The sequence below is a fragment of the Prosopis cineraria genome, unplaced genomic scaffold, assembly GCF_029017545.1.
Source record: "Prosopis cineraria cultivar Desert tree isolate PC_DT_omini unplaced genomic scaffold, ASM2901754v1 PC2, whole genome shotgun sequence".
In the NCBI taxonomy this organism is placed as follows: Eukaryota; Viridiplantae; Streptophyta; class Magnoliopsida; order Fabales; family Fabaceae; genus Prosopis; species Prosopis cineraria.
In genome coordinates, this window is record NW_026555333.1 from 4,409,604 (window position 1) to 4,426,721 (window position 17,118).

The 17,118-nt window shown below is 32.5% G+C and overlaps 2 protein-coding genes across 9 annotated transcripts; one reads left to right on the forward strand and one right to left on the reverse strand.

Moving 5' to 3' along the window:
- Window positions 1–716: 716 nt before the first annotated feature.
- Window positions 717–10,368, reverse strand: LOC129302381 (chaperone protein dnaJ 1, mitochondrial). 8 transcript variants are annotated; one of them, XM_054941215.1, is made up of 21 exons: window positions 10,035–10,368; window positions 8,609–8,787; window positions 8,418–8,526; window positions 8,240–8,326; window positions 8,041–8,132; window positions 7,426–7,509; window positions 7,303–7,341; window positions 6,987–7,097; window positions 6,860–6,901; window positions 6,677–6,764; window positions 5,962–6,026; window positions 5,741–5,803; window positions 5,586–5,658; window positions 5,114–5,205; window positions 4,487–4,558; window positions 3,853–3,909; window positions 2,873–2,921; window positions 2,690–2,759; window positions 2,016–2,105; window positions 1,491–1,689; window positions 717–1,074 (listed from the first exon to the last, which is right to left on the reverse strand). In XM_054941215.1, the coding sequence occupies exons 2-20, from the start codon at window positions 8,633–8,635 to the stop codon at window positions 1,590–1,592; spliced, it is 1,410 nt and encodes a 469-aa protein (XP_054797190.1). In that variant the 5' UTR covers window positions 8,636–8,787; window positions 10,035–10,368; the 3' UTR covers window positions 717–1,074; window positions 1,491–1,589. The 8 variants fall into 8 exon arrangements, with proteins under 8 accessions (XP_054797190.1, XP_054797191.1, XP_054797193.1 ...); XM_054941216.1 differs by lacking the exon at window positions 10,035–10,368 and having other exon boundaries at window positions 8,418–8,523; window positions 8,609–9,195; XM_054941218.1 differs by lacking the exons at window positions 8,240–8,326; window positions 10,035–10,368 and having other exon boundaries at window positions 8,609–9,198.
- Window positions 10,369–11,702: 1,334 nt separating this feature from the next.
- LOC129302380 (pentatricopeptide repeat-containing protein At5g27460) lies at window positions 11,703–13,826 on the forward strand. Its single transcript, XM_054941214.1, has 3 exons — window positions 11,703–11,861; window positions 11,938–12,184; window positions 12,440–13,826. The coding sequence occupies exons 1-3, from the start codon at window positions 11,824–11,826 to the stop codon at window positions 13,679–13,681; spliced, it is 1,527 nt and encodes a 508-aa protein (XP_054797189.1). The 5' UTR covers window positions 11,703–11,823; the 3' UTR covers window positions 13,682–13,826.
- The last annotated feature ends 3,292 nt before the right edge of the window (window positions 13,827–17,118 follow it).

The following is a 17,118-nucleotide window of genomic DNA, read 5'->3' on the forward strand; positions in this document are numbered from 1 at the left end:
GATAAAATAAGCAGCCACAAGTTCAAAATTATAGTCACTCTATTGATTTCTCCCCATTTATATTTATGAAGGGTATTTTGAAGCAAGGTTAATTTTTTATTTTTAGCTGCAAAGCAAGGTTAACTAATGGATCATTATTTTTGGTAAAATATCTTATTTTATAAAAAATAAAATACTTCAAACAGATCTTATAAAACATAACGGAGGAAGTAGTCTTCTTTACAAATTTTATATTATATATACATCAAATACAGAAATTATCAAATTTTCTAATCAACATATAACAGATACATAATTTTCATCAAATTTTATCTATAAATTTGACAAACAACTGTATGGATTTTTAATTAATTATACAAAAACCAGGAAGCTATTAAAAGACTATTTATTATAGCTAAATTAATTTTTTTCAGAATGATATATAAAAATCATAATATGATTCACGGCAAAATTAATTATCTGCTAGTAGTTTTTTTATTACAAAAATTGTTACGACCATGAAGCTCGACATATGATCATGAACCACGTATTTCACTTTCGTGTTCAAGGTTCGTTGTTATAACTTGGACGAAACTTCCTTTATCGTGGTTATTTTGTTTTACGTAACAATACTATTATTACTATTTGCTTTTTAATATATGATCATAAACTATGCATTCCCCCGATTGGATTCGCCAAATGAGCGTTTTATATACATTAATAAAGCACATCTGTACTCAGCGAGAACAGCCTTGTCCATGTAAAGGAATTATTTTTAAAAATTTCAGTATATAATTAGTGGTACATGCTTTTATAGTTTTATTCTTGAAGAAAACAAACAAATCATGAGTGCAGTTCGTAAATATAATAATGATAAAAAATTAACATCAAGAGTTCCCATATACTACGCAGCAATGGCTTGAATTCCAAGATGTCCTCAACATGCGAACCAAACCAGCAGATGGATCCTTCAAACGAAAAGTGTGAAATTACACCTATTTCATGGAAGACGATATGTGAAAGAATGACTGAGCGCCAACAAATAGAATTATTCTGCCAATAACCTTTATCTCAGTTTCTTCACTCTACCTAGCCCTGTTTGCAGTTAAAAGTGTCATAATTAGCACAAGTAATCTAGATTGCTAAATTGCTAAGGAAAAGTCGAGATACTTGTTCAAAAATTGACATCTATACGCAAACCAATTAACATGTCTGTCATACACAGACGATATATATGCAAATATGACCAATCAGAGCAGCTAACAAGACCAAGAGCATGCAGCCTCCTCATTATTTAGTCGACATTTTTTCCCCATTTTTTGGGCTGGATTTCCAATGGTGTTTTCGATGAGGGCAATTTAATTTGGGACGAGTGCAATCTGTTTATATAGCATTTGGGTATATAATATAGAAAATTCATAACCCAAGTTCTAATCACGACTCGTGACATATTAAACGCGAGAATCAAATATATTCAGAGGAGGAAAAGAAAAAAAGATAGAACTTAATACCTTTCACTAACATAATCAGTAAGGATGAAGAAAGAAGCAATCGCTTTCTTTTTTTTTTTTCCCTGGCAAGGAGCATCGCGATAATATTTGAACAGGTTATCAGCTCAACAATTTATGGATGAAGAGGAGGATTAACATCAGCATGGATAGTTCCAACACAAACTTTGGACCCGTGACGTGTTCAAGAATTTGCTGCCACCTGTAAGTTTAACCAGTAGATAGCTGCTGGTGAAGCCTGTTATCCATTTTCGGATTTTCATCACAATCGGATGATACTCAAGAAAAACTTTAATCATAGGTATGAGAGATGCTATTAAACAAAATCAATTAAGCTGGGGTGCAAGCCAAAATTTTCAACGATGCCAACGGAGGATGGACGGGCAAACTTTATATACCAACAGTAGTACGATACTACTCGTGACATGCCTCCGTCCAATTAGACATGCAACTGTCAAATTTTACATTGGCACAAGGCAACAAGAACGTGCACAATAACTCGAAAACTAATTTATAGAGGGAACATACCAATTTCCTTCAATCTGTGAATTGTATCCCTCCTTTATTTCCTCCTTTGCAAGTTCTTCTAGGATGGCTCGTTGTCGTTCATTAATTGTACTAGAAAAGGATGAGCACATTGGAAGTGAGATGATGCAACTAGGCTGGAAGTACGTTAAAGCTTATGCATAAATAAGACCAAAATGGGAAAATGGTGAGTACTTGAACACAAATGCCAGCTTATCTTCTCACAGGAAACACCAACTGAAGCCAAGTTTATTATGATTTATTTACCTATTCTCACACTTGAACATGACTCTACAACGTTAAACCTCTTGTAATATTCAAGTGCTAAACAACCATAAATATTAACAAGTAGAAAAATTATAATTATAACTGCCCAGAATCGTGCAGCAATGCTAAGGCCAATGATTGGACTTATAACTGCATTTGAAACAACAGAAGTGTGCAGCAATGCTAACTGGTCAATCAGTGGACTTCTTTCAAATTTTCTGCAAATACCAATAGCAGTCTGGTAACAGAAAAAATATATCACGAAGGTAATTTATTTGTCAAGATGCTATAATATTACTAAACATTGGCTAAGATTTTTGCAACAAACCCAATATTCCAGAAAGGGGCCTCAATCATATCTTCACATAATAAGCAACACATTTCTTAAGACGCTATCACTGGAAACCTACACGGGGAAGTTAACACGGAAGCGCACGAGCTGGTCTCCATGGTCCACAAGAAAACCATGCTTTGGAAGTCCTGTAAATATAACTAACGTCAATCGTAAATTTCAAGCAATGGGTGATAGAAAGATAGATACATCTACCCACAATTGTCCATGAGAGAAGGCACTGTTTTTTATACAGTTATACCTTTGCCCCTTAATATCAGAAGCTGTCCTGGTTGAACGCCCTTAGGTATCTGCAAGGAACATAGTTGCATAACAGAAAACAGGGGTCACAACTAGCAGCCAAGTGAAATTCTTTTCGTGGCAAGTTTAAAGCCATGATTTGTTCAACGTAAGTCAGGTTAGGATAATTTTCCCCCACCATGATCAACAACAACAAAAAAACAAGCCTTATCTCACTAGGTGAACAAACACAATAACAACAGCAGCAACACTTTATCCCATTAAGTGGGGTTGGCTACATGAATTGCACCACACCATTATGCTTTATCATTTATCAAACTTTTTGGGTGAATAAACACAAAGGAAGAAAATGAAACACAGTTTGAATTGAATATGGGTAATGCAATTCGACAACCACGGTCAATCTCTTAGTTTTGAATTTAGAAACTTGTTTAGCCTTGTTTCTGCAGGGTAGTTTGGGATTCCAGAAAAAAGCCCCAAAAATGTTTTACTGCAACATTATATTCTCTACATATCCAATAAAGAACCTGAACAATGCATCTGATCCATATGCGTGTATCATTAGTCTTATGGGGGCCACATTTGCCAGCATCAAAAGTTTATTTTGCTTGATAACAATTAATTTCAGAGGAAACAGGTCTTAAAATCTGAAATTTCTTTCATTGACTATTTAGTAATATGCTTAAGGGGCAAACTTGACATCCTCTTTTGGTTATTAGAGTCGATTCACACTTCTTTGTTTTTAAGTATTAAAAAACAATATACAAATTATACCAAGTTTGTAAAGAAGATTCAAAGCAAGCAAGTTATAGAATGGAGTTTTGCATGCACTAGTAGGACTATGTCGCTCTTTTATACCTTGTAATCTATGACAATTTTATTCTCCAATGGAAAGAAAGCAAAATGGCATGCTAATTTTCTGTGTCAAAACAATTTTACCGGAACAAAAGAAAATAATGGCAAAATAAATCATACTCTTACTTTTACTAGCATCTTTCCTGATAATGTAGGCACCTCAACTTCACCACCAAGAATAGCCTGTAAGAAAATAAACCTTTCTTCTATCAATAAAACTGTTGCATAGTTGGATCAACAGAAACCCAGGTCACTAAGGTGCCAAAGATGGTATGTACACCAGACCTTACTGGGAAAATTCAAGGAACGGGACATAAATCTAAAAAAGAACAGCCAACTTAACAGATAAAGTTCTATTCCTTACTTATAATCCACGTAAATCCACTCCCTCAGGCTGGAGGAAAGTAAGGGAAAAAAAGGCAGGGGAGTGGAACAAGTTTCAACAAATTATTCATACTCTATGATATGCATGTAATGTGTATGCTTTAAAGAACTTTTCCTTGTGACAATTAAATTTTGCAGCATTTCCTAGTTGTCCTCCAATATAAGGAGAAGCACATCATCAAATTAGCAAATTTAGACTACACATGAACATGAAACAGATTAATAAATCAATAATTAATATTTAGATGTAAAACTAAAAGTATAGTGCAACTTTAGGTTCATCTCATAGGCTTAGAATATCATTTTTACAGGTACTCAACAAGTGAGCCTGAAGTAAATGCAATTGACAGATCACTAAACACTACTTGATTCTCACTTGTGTAAAGCTGATGTTAGACTCCACATAAATATCTGCACCATCTCTGGCAAAAACAGGATCCTTAGCCACCTATATTGCCAAAAAAGCAAACTTCAAATAAGAACAAAAAAAAATCCTTAACAAGAAAAAATAGACTAAAACATAATTAACAATGGCTAGCAAAACTAGACGGCAGAGCCACAGAGGCTTTTTGGTTGATCTAGATGTTTGGTTTTAAATAGTAGTGTAAACTTCTAAATAACAATATAAATTTTCCATGAAATATGCTACTTTACGGAACAAGTAAAATATTGCAGCGCATGAAACTCATGCATGCTAAATATGAGGTCCTCCAGGTGAAAATTAAAGAAAATTTAATACCTTACAAGCTAGACTGATAAAATTGTAAAAAATCCACAATCATGTAATTAAAGAGAAGTGTAATAATATTTATATAATTCTGCGATCACATATTTCTGATTAAGCATCTATCAAATATCTATAGGTTTGATTGAGACTATCTCACCTTTTAAGAACTAAGAAATAGGTAAATTTACAGATTCATAAGCCAGAAAATCAGTACAGGTTAACCTGATATTTAATCTGAATTAATAAAAAAGTTTAAACAAAAATGCACAGGCATGCCTTTATTTTAATATATAGACTTCCAGGTTGACCTCCACGTCCAGCAGCATGTCCAGCTTCCGGCACATGAATTGTATCTCCTGAATCCACACCTAATAATTCATGGAAGACTATGATTAGATCAAGAAAAAAGTTAATAAAAATATATAAATAATGAATGATTCTTCATTACACACAGGTGGCAGAGAAGATCTAGGCAGGAAATTCTGCACTGAAGATACTTTGTAATTTTTAAATGATTTTGTTCCTTAACACTATAATAGGGAACCTGATGCCCGTCTCGTAATACACAAGAATGAAAACAATATAGTTCAAAATATATCAGCCCAAGAGGGAGAAGAGAGGATAAAAAGCTAGCTGGGATTGGACCACGAGATTATGGTAAAATAGAAATATGAACTATATTTATTCCTGATGTATTATATCAAAGTTACTATTGCAGCTAGCTTCGTCACAAGAATTGGAAACCAACCTGCTGGTACAGTAACTTTAACCTCCTTGATGCCTTCTACCACCCCAGATCCTCCACAAGATTTACAATGGTCCTACAAAAGGAAGATATACATGAAAAATTTTACAGGAAGAGATCAAGCGAACAAGATTATTCAATGTAAGATTATGGAAGACCTTGATGACTCGGCCTGATCCTCTACAAGTGATGCATGTTGATGTAAATGGAGGGATTGTAACCTAGTTAAAATACATTGCAATCAAGAATGGATTAATATTTTGTCTAAAAAGAAGAATGAAGGAAAATGTTAAGAACATAAAAACCAATAAAATCTCAACTAAAATCTTGATAGGATTTTCTCATAATAATAATCAATATTGTTCTTTTAAGCACTTACTCTGCCTACGCCCCTGCATGTTGGACAAACAATTGCCTTTGCATTGTGTGAATAGCCTCGCCCATCTGCATTATGAAGAAAATGCTCAACTGTCTCTGATAAAACTGTGTAAAGGGAACAAGAAATAGACTGCCCAAACTAATTATTACAAAACGAGATGTGAAATGGAGCAACAATTTACAAACTCAGTGGCGCATACTTTGCATGTTTCATTAGCTTATGCAAAAAAATCTTGCTTGCATTATTTGTTTATTGTAATCTCATGAGACTTATCTCTCCACTTAAGACCCAGCAGGGGGTTGGTATCTAAATATCAATGGAGCCACATTTTTCATACCTCCGTCTTCAAATTTTGGGTTCCTAAGATATCTTAATGCATGTTTTGCTTGACAGGATTGCTTTCCTAAAGGTTGTTAATCACTGTGCCTTATTCTACATGGCATAAAAGGATTAGGAACCTGCAAAATTTCAATGAAACAATAAGTGGATTCTTTGTCTTTAATTTTTTATCACATGCGACTCCAAGATTCTGATTTTAACTTGTTATGCAATCACTATGCATATACTGACTACATTACAACATTTCTTATGCATAAGAAAAATCTGGAAATGATTCTAGTATATACAATATTATCACAATTAACATGGCTTTCCTGACTTCATATTCCAAGCATATATAAACTGTTTTTTCCAAACATATATAAACTCTGCTTACCGCAAAAATCACAGGGAACAATGGCATCAAAAGACACACGTTTGGTGCACCCCTTAACAGCTTCTGAGAAAGAAAGTGATATCTCGACCTACCAGCAAAACAATAAGGAAGTGGACAAGTGGTTAAGCTTCAATATTTAACAAATTATTCAACATAACAGCCGAGAAACAATATTAGGGTGACCTCAATATTTGATGCAGAATGAGTTGTTGCTTCTTCAAACATCTGTCAAGAATGAGACAGATTTTTATCTAGTACATGTGTCATTAAGTAACAATGACAGCAGTAACTGCAAGACCGATAAGAGTACCTCAGAGAAGATTTTGTGAAATGAATCAGAAAAGTGAGCCCTATGAGCATTTCTGAACTGTTCTTCGGCATCCCGTTCATATTCTATGTTCCCAGAATCAGAAGTTCTCATCTTCAATTGGGATAGAATTTCATCAGAGAAAGTAATAGAAATAATCAGTTCGCTAAAACAAGATTGAAGACTATGAATTACAGAATTTTAAAAGAGCTCTGATGAACAAAAATTCCAGACTACCTAGAATCATGTTAACCATAAAATACAAGAAGGATGACAGCAACAGAGACGACAAAACAATTCAAGAGAAAAGAAAAATTACCTTGTCAAAATGTGCCCTTTTTTTAGAATCTCTCAAGGTCTGAATACCATCACATTAATCAATTAATTTTGAAATATCAACATGGAAAGAAAATGACAGTTCGATAGAACCTATAGTAAATACCTCATAAGCTTCTCTTACATCTTGAAATTTCCTCTTGGCAGATGGATTATTCTTATTTGCATCAGGATGGTACTTCTTAGCGAGCTGCAAAAGGAATAGAAGTGTATCATGATGTAATATTCGTGAAAACATCTTGAACCATGGCTGTCAAGTAGCAGAATGACAGTATTAATTTATAATGCAACTATAACCCTTCAGCAAACTGTTGTTAATATGATCTAGTTTCAGTTAACTATATAGAAAAGAAAAATATTGCAAAATAGAAATACTTAACCCTATTACATGTTGACCATATTTTTTAAACTTGGTTAAAAGTTCATTTCAAGTATTGACTAAAACTAAACAGAAACTGGTGACATCATGCAATAATGTCATATTGACTAAAACAATATTAGCAATGCTTGTAACTAAGTAGCTTCAGTTTTTTTCTTCTTTCATAACTTAATTGTTTTCGACCGCTGTTATAATATCCAATTTCAACCAGTCTTTCTGATTTTCTCTCTGCACATGCATCATGCTTATACTTCTTCATTCCTATTCAAGTCTACCAGCTGGTTTTGATCAAATGGCACTAGCACCCCACAACAGAAGGAATTCTTTCCAACAAGCACTCACCCTGTGAAATGCCTTCTTGATATCGTCCTGACTGGCAGTTTCAGGAACACCAAGAATTTGATAGTAGTCTCGTTCAATAGAAGAAAGAAATGCTGGAATAACAGCGACAGAAAGAAATGAAATGGAAGTCCAAATATTTGAGAGGTAAGTTAAGTACTGATGATGAGCAAGAATTTGGCGATTGGGGGTTAATCCAAACCTGTGGCATGAATATAACGAAAATTTAAAGGCATTATTGAAATTGCAAAGTGGTCATTTATCTTCGCAAAATTGCAGCTCATCAAAGCTGTTACAGTACCCAAAAAGAAAAAAGAAGATTAAGACAACGAAAGGAAATGACAATTAGTACTAAGAAAAACAGAAATTTGAAAACGTGCCTCGTCTGCTAGACAGCGATTGGCTAAAGGACAATAATTTACTAATGGACTTTCCTTGATCAACGGGCGCTTCCAAAGCCATAGATGCTAGAACTTGACGCCGATACTGCTTTGGACACAAAAACAAAATAATGCATAGAAAAGGAAACACAAATTTGACTGCTGACATTGTTTGAATTACGAATACTCACCGGCGTTAACCAACTGAACCTCCGCATTCACTCAACCACAAGTAGATATAGCTTTGAAGTTGAAAAAAAACAATGAAGCCCCGTGAAGTGATTGTGCAGATTGAACGATGATCGGAAAGCTCCGATTTGGTTCTTAAGCTGTAGGGGTTTTAGCGCAATCTTTACTTCTTTAGTTGCACCTGCATTCGGAATCGAGACAACTTAACGATGTCGTTTAAAATTGGGATCAGAAATTCAGAATTTCCGCGGGTGAGTGTGGTGCAAATCTCGATCGTCCATTTTCTCCTGTGTGATCCAGCGGCCGTTTTTATATTTAACGAAACGACATCGTTTTGAGGAAATCTATCTAAACTATCCGTTCCTTCATGAAGAAATCTGGACTATGGATATCAAAAGTTCATCCCCACGGTAACATCGCGCCAGCGGCCTGGGAAAAATCAGAAAACAGGGGAGACGCAAGAGCAATGTGGCGTGCTTTTGGTGGCTTCAAATGCTAATATGTAGATTCCCCTTTGAATTGATGATTTCAATATGTATGATAGCGTGTTCATTGAATTGAATTCCCAAAAAGAAGAAAGAACAACATTGGCTAAGTCCTTATCCTACTGAATTAAATATATTAAATTCTCGCCACACTCCTCTATTCATTTTTTCAATGGGCTAATTTTCTAATTACCGACGATAATTTTCCATACGTATATCGAACGACAACCTTTTCCTAAAATTCACTGCACAGCATTTAAGAACAATTTTCATGCAATCAAAATCGAAGCTGAAATTTAATTATAGAGCTGGCTGTAACAGAGTTTCAATAACCCGAACAGTGAAAAACAGGCCAAGTCGAAGGTCCAACCTCTAGTTACAAGGCAAAAGAAAATACATCAAAATTAAAATAACAAAACAACCATGTCATACAACAACTAACCAATACAGCCGGAAACATGTTGAAAATTAAAAGAAAAATATAATTTTAAGTCCATATATCCCCATATTTTTTTTTGTATTCTAATTTGCTACATTTTTATTTTTCAACAAGAAAAACATAATTTTTAATTTCTACACTTTGTTCATATTTTATTATAAATTCTCACACTTTTTTTACATTTTAGATTTCTATATTTTTATTTTTTAATATTATAAATCTCTAAATAAATAAAGAGTAAGAATTTTGAAAAGACTTAAAACACTAAAAAATAAAAATATTAAATATTAAATTAAAAATATAAAAATTTATAATAAAACACAAGGAAGTATACGAACCAAAAGTTTTGTTTTTCTTTTTAATATTATAAATCTAAAAACACTCAATATAAAATACTAAAAAAATAAAAATTTATAATAAAGTTTAAGTAAAATGCACGATTTAAAGTTATTTTTTTTTAAAATTAAATTAACATGAAAGAAAAATGAAAAGAAAGTAAGCAACCTTGAAGTAGAACGCCCACAGGATCGTCCAAGGGGAGGAAATTACAAAAACCATAACTTTACTGAGGAGGATTCGACGGGAGAGAACCGGAGAACAATAGAGTCTTCATTGAGTTCTGGATCGTCTTCCAATCTCCTTTTCCACAATTACTGAACATCTTGAGGCTTGAGTTCCACGATCCTTCCTTCTCCTTCTCGACATTTCAGGCTTAGCTTTCACCCATCCCACCTTCATGTAAGAGTAAGACTGATCAAGTGGCGCTAAGGAGGAGAACGCTGTCGAAGACTCGAAGGAAACGGTTCAGACTTTAGAGCCATGGCCGTGGAAGTGAAAGGAATAGCAAAGGATTATTTAGCGTGATCGCGTCTAAAGACAAGAAAAAATGACACTAATATTTTTTTTTTAACAATGAACGGCCAGGATTCAGTGTAAAATATGAACGGTTAAGGTTGCCAGTATAAAATGACTTCACTAAGATAAGTAACAGTATCAACCATCGGATTAACTAGGAAAAATTGGATATTGGATATTTGCATCAGGATAATAACTAGGAGACACGCGCCAGCAGACATTCCAATTACATGAAGGGCCAGTTTGTGTAAAATAAAAAGATAAGTAATTTTTGAGATTTTATAAAAAAAATAAATATTATTTTATATTTTTTGATAATAATATAGTTATTATTAGATTTTATGATATTTTTTGGATGTCTAAGTGTATAAACATATATTTTTAGTTATTTTAAATTTTTATAATATTTTCATGTATTTCAGCATTTTTATAATATTTTTTATCTATCACATTATATTATTTTCAGGAGTTATTTAAAGTAACTTCTTAAAAAATAAAAATATTTTTTTCAAATTTTGATTATTTGCAAAATTTTAAACAAACATCATAAAATTTTAGGGCTTATTTGTTCAAGATTAAAAAAAATAAATTTTAGATAATTTAAAAATTTTATAAAAATATATTTATTTTGTAGATATTTTATAAATAACAAATATTGTTTTATATTTTGCCATAATGATAAAAAAAATTGCACTTGCATTTATTCATAATGAGTTTTATGTGAGTCATCCACTTGTTACAATTATTAATAAAATTAGACAATTTGTTATAAAAAATTAAATAATTATTTTTAATCACATCTTTAAAAAAATAAATAATTATGCTAACTAGTTGACATGCAAAGCCCTTACCAATAATTTAGGCCTTTATATTTTATATTCCTTCGTGTGAATGCAGAAACTTTTTATATGCTAGTATGATTTAAATTGTCTTTTCACACCTGTGACTTTATATTTAAAATAATAATAATTAATTTATTATTTTTAAATTTTACTGTAACTTCATGAATTTCTATTTATAATAATTTATTATTTAATTACTTTAAAAATTTATATTTTTTCATTTTCACATTTTTATAATACTCTCTTTTGACTATTATTTTTAAAAATAACTTATTAAAATAATCAAAAAAATTTCAAGGTTCTAGTCATTTGTAAAAATTTAACCGAATATAATAAAATCTCCAAAAATATTTTTTCCTAAAAAATAAATGCTTTTTTAATGAAAAAAATTGAAACAAACAGCCCTTAAAAAAAAATGCATGGATTACACCGGCTTCATATTTTTGGGTGAATTTGTGCTGTACTTACCGTGAAAATGGATCGTGGAATTTCTGGGACCCACGTTTACGGACGGTCTAAACTTTCTACCCTCTTCGTGCTACCCGGGGCGATGCGAGTTTGACCCCGGACTAGCACCAAGTGGCTATGATCGAGATATGGCGGCGCGCCGCTTGTTCTTCGCCGGTCTCAGACGGTAGGTCGCACTGGTTCTCTGAGGGTCCCTAATATCGGGCGACGACGCACTAACACTTGAGGTGATTTTCATACAGCTACAACTTTCTATCCGGCCAACAAAGTCTATGGAGGCCCCTAGCTTCCCGCAGTTGTGGGTTCGATGTGAAAATAACGCAGAAAAACAACCTGAAGGAATGGATCTTGGAACGCAAGTCTTCTGATCGGAATGCAATGTCCACGCTTCGAAAATGGGTTGACCAAGGCAATAATTTGTCAGCTTCCGAGCTCAGACACATCTCCAAAACACTTTTCTCATCAAAATGCTACCAACACGCACTTGAGGTTTGATTTCCTCATACTAACTGCTTTGTTTCCATACGTACGATCCTTGTTTGGTTAATCTTCGTGCTGAAGAGAAATAAGACAGAAATACCTGTTCTGGAAACTTCACAACATTAGGTGGTGTGCCGTCACCGGCCTTGGTTTCTTTTGATGCTTCTGAGCAAGTTAGCATGATGCAATTTGCGACTAAATGCGACATAATCCATTCTATTCATTGAGAATTAATTAAAATTACTTATTTATTTTCTCCGATAGATAATGACATGGATGGAAAACCAGAAGAATTTTCGGATGTCACCAGCGGATTATGGTGCCAAATTGGAATTAATTATAAAAATTCATGGTCTGACGGAGGCTGAAAAATACTTTTTGCGCCTACCTGATATATCTGCCCAGAAGGCTGCCTATCTCCGACTTCTACGAGGGTATGTAGGAGATAGAGATACGAGTAGAGCCGAGGCTTTCATGCAGAAGCTCTATGATTTGGGGCTAGTTGTAAACCCTCTCCCTTATAATGAGATGATGAAGCTGTATGTAGCCACAAATGAGTGCAATAAAATCCCCCTTGTTATCCAGCAAATGAGACGAAACAAAATCCCTCTTGATGTTCTTTCCTACAACCTTTGGATGAATGCTTGCAGTGACGGTGAAGGACATGGGGCTGCTGCTGCCGAGATGGTTTTTGGAGAGATGAAAAACGACCAAAATGTTGAAGTGGGATGGAGCAGTCTTGCTACTCTAGCCAATGTTTACTTGAAAGCAGGGCAGTCCGAGAAAGCTATTCTGGTTCTTAAAAATGCAGAAAAGAAACTGTCAACCTGTAATCGTCTTGGTTACTCTTTCCTTATGACGCTTTATGCATCTTTGAAGGAAAAGGAGGGAGTCTTGCGGCTATGGAAAGCAAGCAAGTTAGTCGGCGGTAGAATCACACGTGTCAACTACATGTGTGTACTGTCATGCTTGGTTAAGCTTGGGGACATCAAAGAAGCTGAGCAAATCTTCATGGAATGGGAGTCTAATTGTCAGAACTATGATATCAGGGTTTCTAATGTTCTTTTGGGTGCATACATGAGGAATGGAATGCTAGAAAAAGCCGAATCACTACATCGTCATGTATTGGAGAGGGGAGGTCGTCCAAATTATAAGACGTGGGAAATTCTCGTAGAAGGATATGTCAAGAAGCAGGAAATGGACAAGGCCGTTATTACCATGAGGAGAGCTCTTGGTATGTTAAAAGACTGCAACTGGAGACCACCACACGAACTTCTGTTGGCCATTGCGGAGTATTTTGAGAAACGTGGAAATTTTGAAGATGCAAATGAGTATATTGCAGATATCCACAATGCTGGTCTTGCAAGTTTGCCACTGTACAAGCATTGTCTTCGCATGCGCCTTTTTGCTGACAAACCACCCATTCATGTCCTTCAAATGATAGAAAAGGATAAAGTTGGGACTGATAATGGAACCTTAGCCATTGTCAAAGCATTCAATGAGTAGTTGATATGATCGTTATGGCCTTATGGAGTTACTCCTCATTACTTGCTGATATACATGCAGGTTTTGCATTTTTCTTTTCTTTTTTTCTTGAGATTGATTCGTGGATTTTTTTTGGCAAATGCATGACAGATTTTTAAATTTTCAACGTGTTCAATTTGAGATAGAGGCATGGGGCAATGGGGACAGAAGTCAGATTTTTAATTTTAATATATATATATATATATATAAAGCCTGGAGACGGAAGGCTGTTACCCGTAAGTCTCTTATTAATGAAGTGTTGTTTTGAAAGTTTAAAGGAAAAATTAAAATTATAAATTGTATTTAATGAATTTTTTTAGTATGTGTAATCTTATAAAAAATAATTTATAAATCAAGACAGGGACGAGTGAGTACTTTTTTCTAGATATACGTGATTTTATTTTAATTTTAATTTTATATATAAGTCATTTTTAATTAAATTATCTAAATCAGGGCAAGTTAGTTAAAATAATAAAATAATTTTTAAAATGTAAAACATTTTTAATCGAATCTCAATCTCAATAAAGTAGTTACTTATCTTTAAACTAACTCTATTTTTTAAAATTTACTCTTATTTAATAGGGTGTTTTGTCTTAAAATAAATTTAAAATAATTTATTTAATAGGGGTATTTTTGAAAAAAAATAATTACATCTTGAAAGATTAAAATATTTTATATTTTTTAACATTCAATTCATCAAAAAATATCTTACATTTTTAAATGGAGAGAGTATATTTTTTTCCTCCTACATTTATTAAATTAGAGTAATTTGGCAATATGACCTCAATACCATAAAAAAAAATTATGAATGCAAGTTTTGTACTTCCTTATAAAAAAAAAATTGAAACTCATTCTCATATAAACTGAGTCTTGATTTCATAGCATTTGGAGAAATATCTTTTTGAAAGTATAGTATATAGATAAATAATTTTTTGTGTGTAGTAGTGAGGTCAAATTGCTGAATAATTTGATACATACTTATAATTTTCTTGAAAAATAAAAATATTGCTCTGGTATTTAGAAAGCTAAAGTATAATTTTGATCATCTAATTTTACATAAAATTTTATTTTGATCCCTTAATTTTACAAAATGTATTTTTAGTCATTTAATCATAACACCATTAGTTTTAATTTAAATAATTATTCTTTGTACAGATCATTATTAAACTTAATAAGTCAATATTCAAGAATATTTTGTCAATATTTAAAATTTTATATATATATATATATATATATAGTGATGGAACTAATAATGTTAGGATTAAAAGATTAAAAATATATTTTTTAAAATTAAGAAAATAAAATAAAATTTTATATAAAGTTAAAAAATTAAAAATATATTTTAGCTAATTTAAAATTTGTAACATGGCATTTTTCAGAGTTCGTCAAGTATTGCTAACAAACAGCTAAAAATCATTTACATAAAGAATTAAGAAGATTTTTCATAACACGACTGACAAATGTGACGGAGATGGTATGTAATTGAAAATTCCCTTTTTGTTCCGAAACATTTGTTACTTTTGAATTTTAATGAAACATTAATTATTTGGTAAATGAATAAATTATTCCTTAGATTTTATGTTTAGTAGCACTATAAATTCTAAACTTATTTATTATGCAAATTATTCCTTCAATTCTTGAAAATGGTATAATTTGACCCCTACAATTAAAAAAATTAAATTTAACAATTAGTTGACCATAAAAATACCTCAAAAATGACCAAAAAAATTGATCATTTTCTGTGATTTTTTGGGTTTTTATTTGTAAATTTTAGTCCTTTTTTGTAGGTTTTTTAAATTTTTTTCTGTAATTTGTGATGTCTTTTTCTATAATTTTAATGTTATTTGACAGTCAAAGGTAAATTTTGTTAATGGTAGAGAGCCAAAATGCGCTGCTTTTAAAAATTGAGGGAATAATTTACATAATAAATAAATTTAAGATTTATAATATTATTGAACCTATACCTTATTTGGTACAAAGCATTGACAAGGTAGGATTGAAATTGATATTAAACAATTTCACCTTTTCATATTTGACATGGGATGATGGGAAATTTAATCCCAATTCCAATCCACTTGGGATCACTTAATATCAACCATTTTTTGGTATTAAAAAAATCAATTTTGAGATTAATTTGCTTTCTAGTCAAAATGCCTTTCACCCTTCCCCCCTCTTGTCTCTCCCTCTATGCTCCACCCTCTCTCTTGTATCTCTCCCTTTGCCCTCCAACTCCATCCTTCCTCACAATCACAATGGTGATGACAATGATAATGACAGCCACATGCAAGCATAACGCTGATGCTTGAACCAGGAAGAAGAGATGATGATGCAAGGTGATGACAACAATGGTTTTAAGCGTGCATCATCGATGATCGAAAAGATAGAAGAGGAAGGTCTTATTCTGTCAATTTATATCACTAGTCTGGAGAGGGGGAAAGAGAGAGAGAGCAGATGAAAGTCTTCTGCGTTGATATGTCTGGCGTGCATCACCAATTTCATGCTTCATCTCATCAATCTCACTTTCCTTTGATCTCCATTAGATAAGACAATCAAAAACTAGAAAAGGAATATCAACAAAAATAAGAGTGGTCTTTTGTGCTACCATGCTCTCTGGAGAGATGAAAAGTGATCATTTGAGATGAGCAAAGTTACAAATTTTTCTTTTTAGGGTGTTATAGTATTTTCTTACATGTTTAATTGTAAAATAAAATAAAAATAATTATTTCTTATAAATATTATTTCATATTAAATATGATTTTAAATCTTCATTCCCACTATATTAATTTCAATTTTAATCTTTTTAAATTGAGACCTGTCTATCAGACAGGGCCCCAAGAGTTCAGAATTAATTTGATGATTTACTCTTAATTATTTTTAGATTATTTTATATTTCAACGACAACAACAATAATAGGTCGAACAAGCGTTCGTTTAGACAATAAAATAACACAAGTAAGAGAGTTTCAGTCAAATACCATTAATCTACGTAATCTGTGATCGTTTCCTAATTCACCAAGTCATTATATCGCGGGAGAATCATAGTCTTTTTTTTTTTTTAACCCCCTGATAGGATAATCCAGATCCAGATCCTATAGGTTTAACAAATAAGTACCCCGTCTTTTAACCAGAAAAAAAAAATCTGTCGGATCTAAAATGTAAGCATTATTTTAATTAATTTTCATTTAAAATATAAACATTTCAATACACACATATATATATTATTTTATTTTTTATATTTATTAATTTAAATATTTATATAAATGTATCTCTCACTCATTGTAAAATATATTGACAATTGAGATTAAAAATAAAAAATTATATTTTTATGTTCAAAAACTGTTTATATTCTGAATCAAATTAGTAAAATTTAATTGCAAATCCTCGTGCCAATTGTTACCCAGCATCTGAGATTGATTTGGA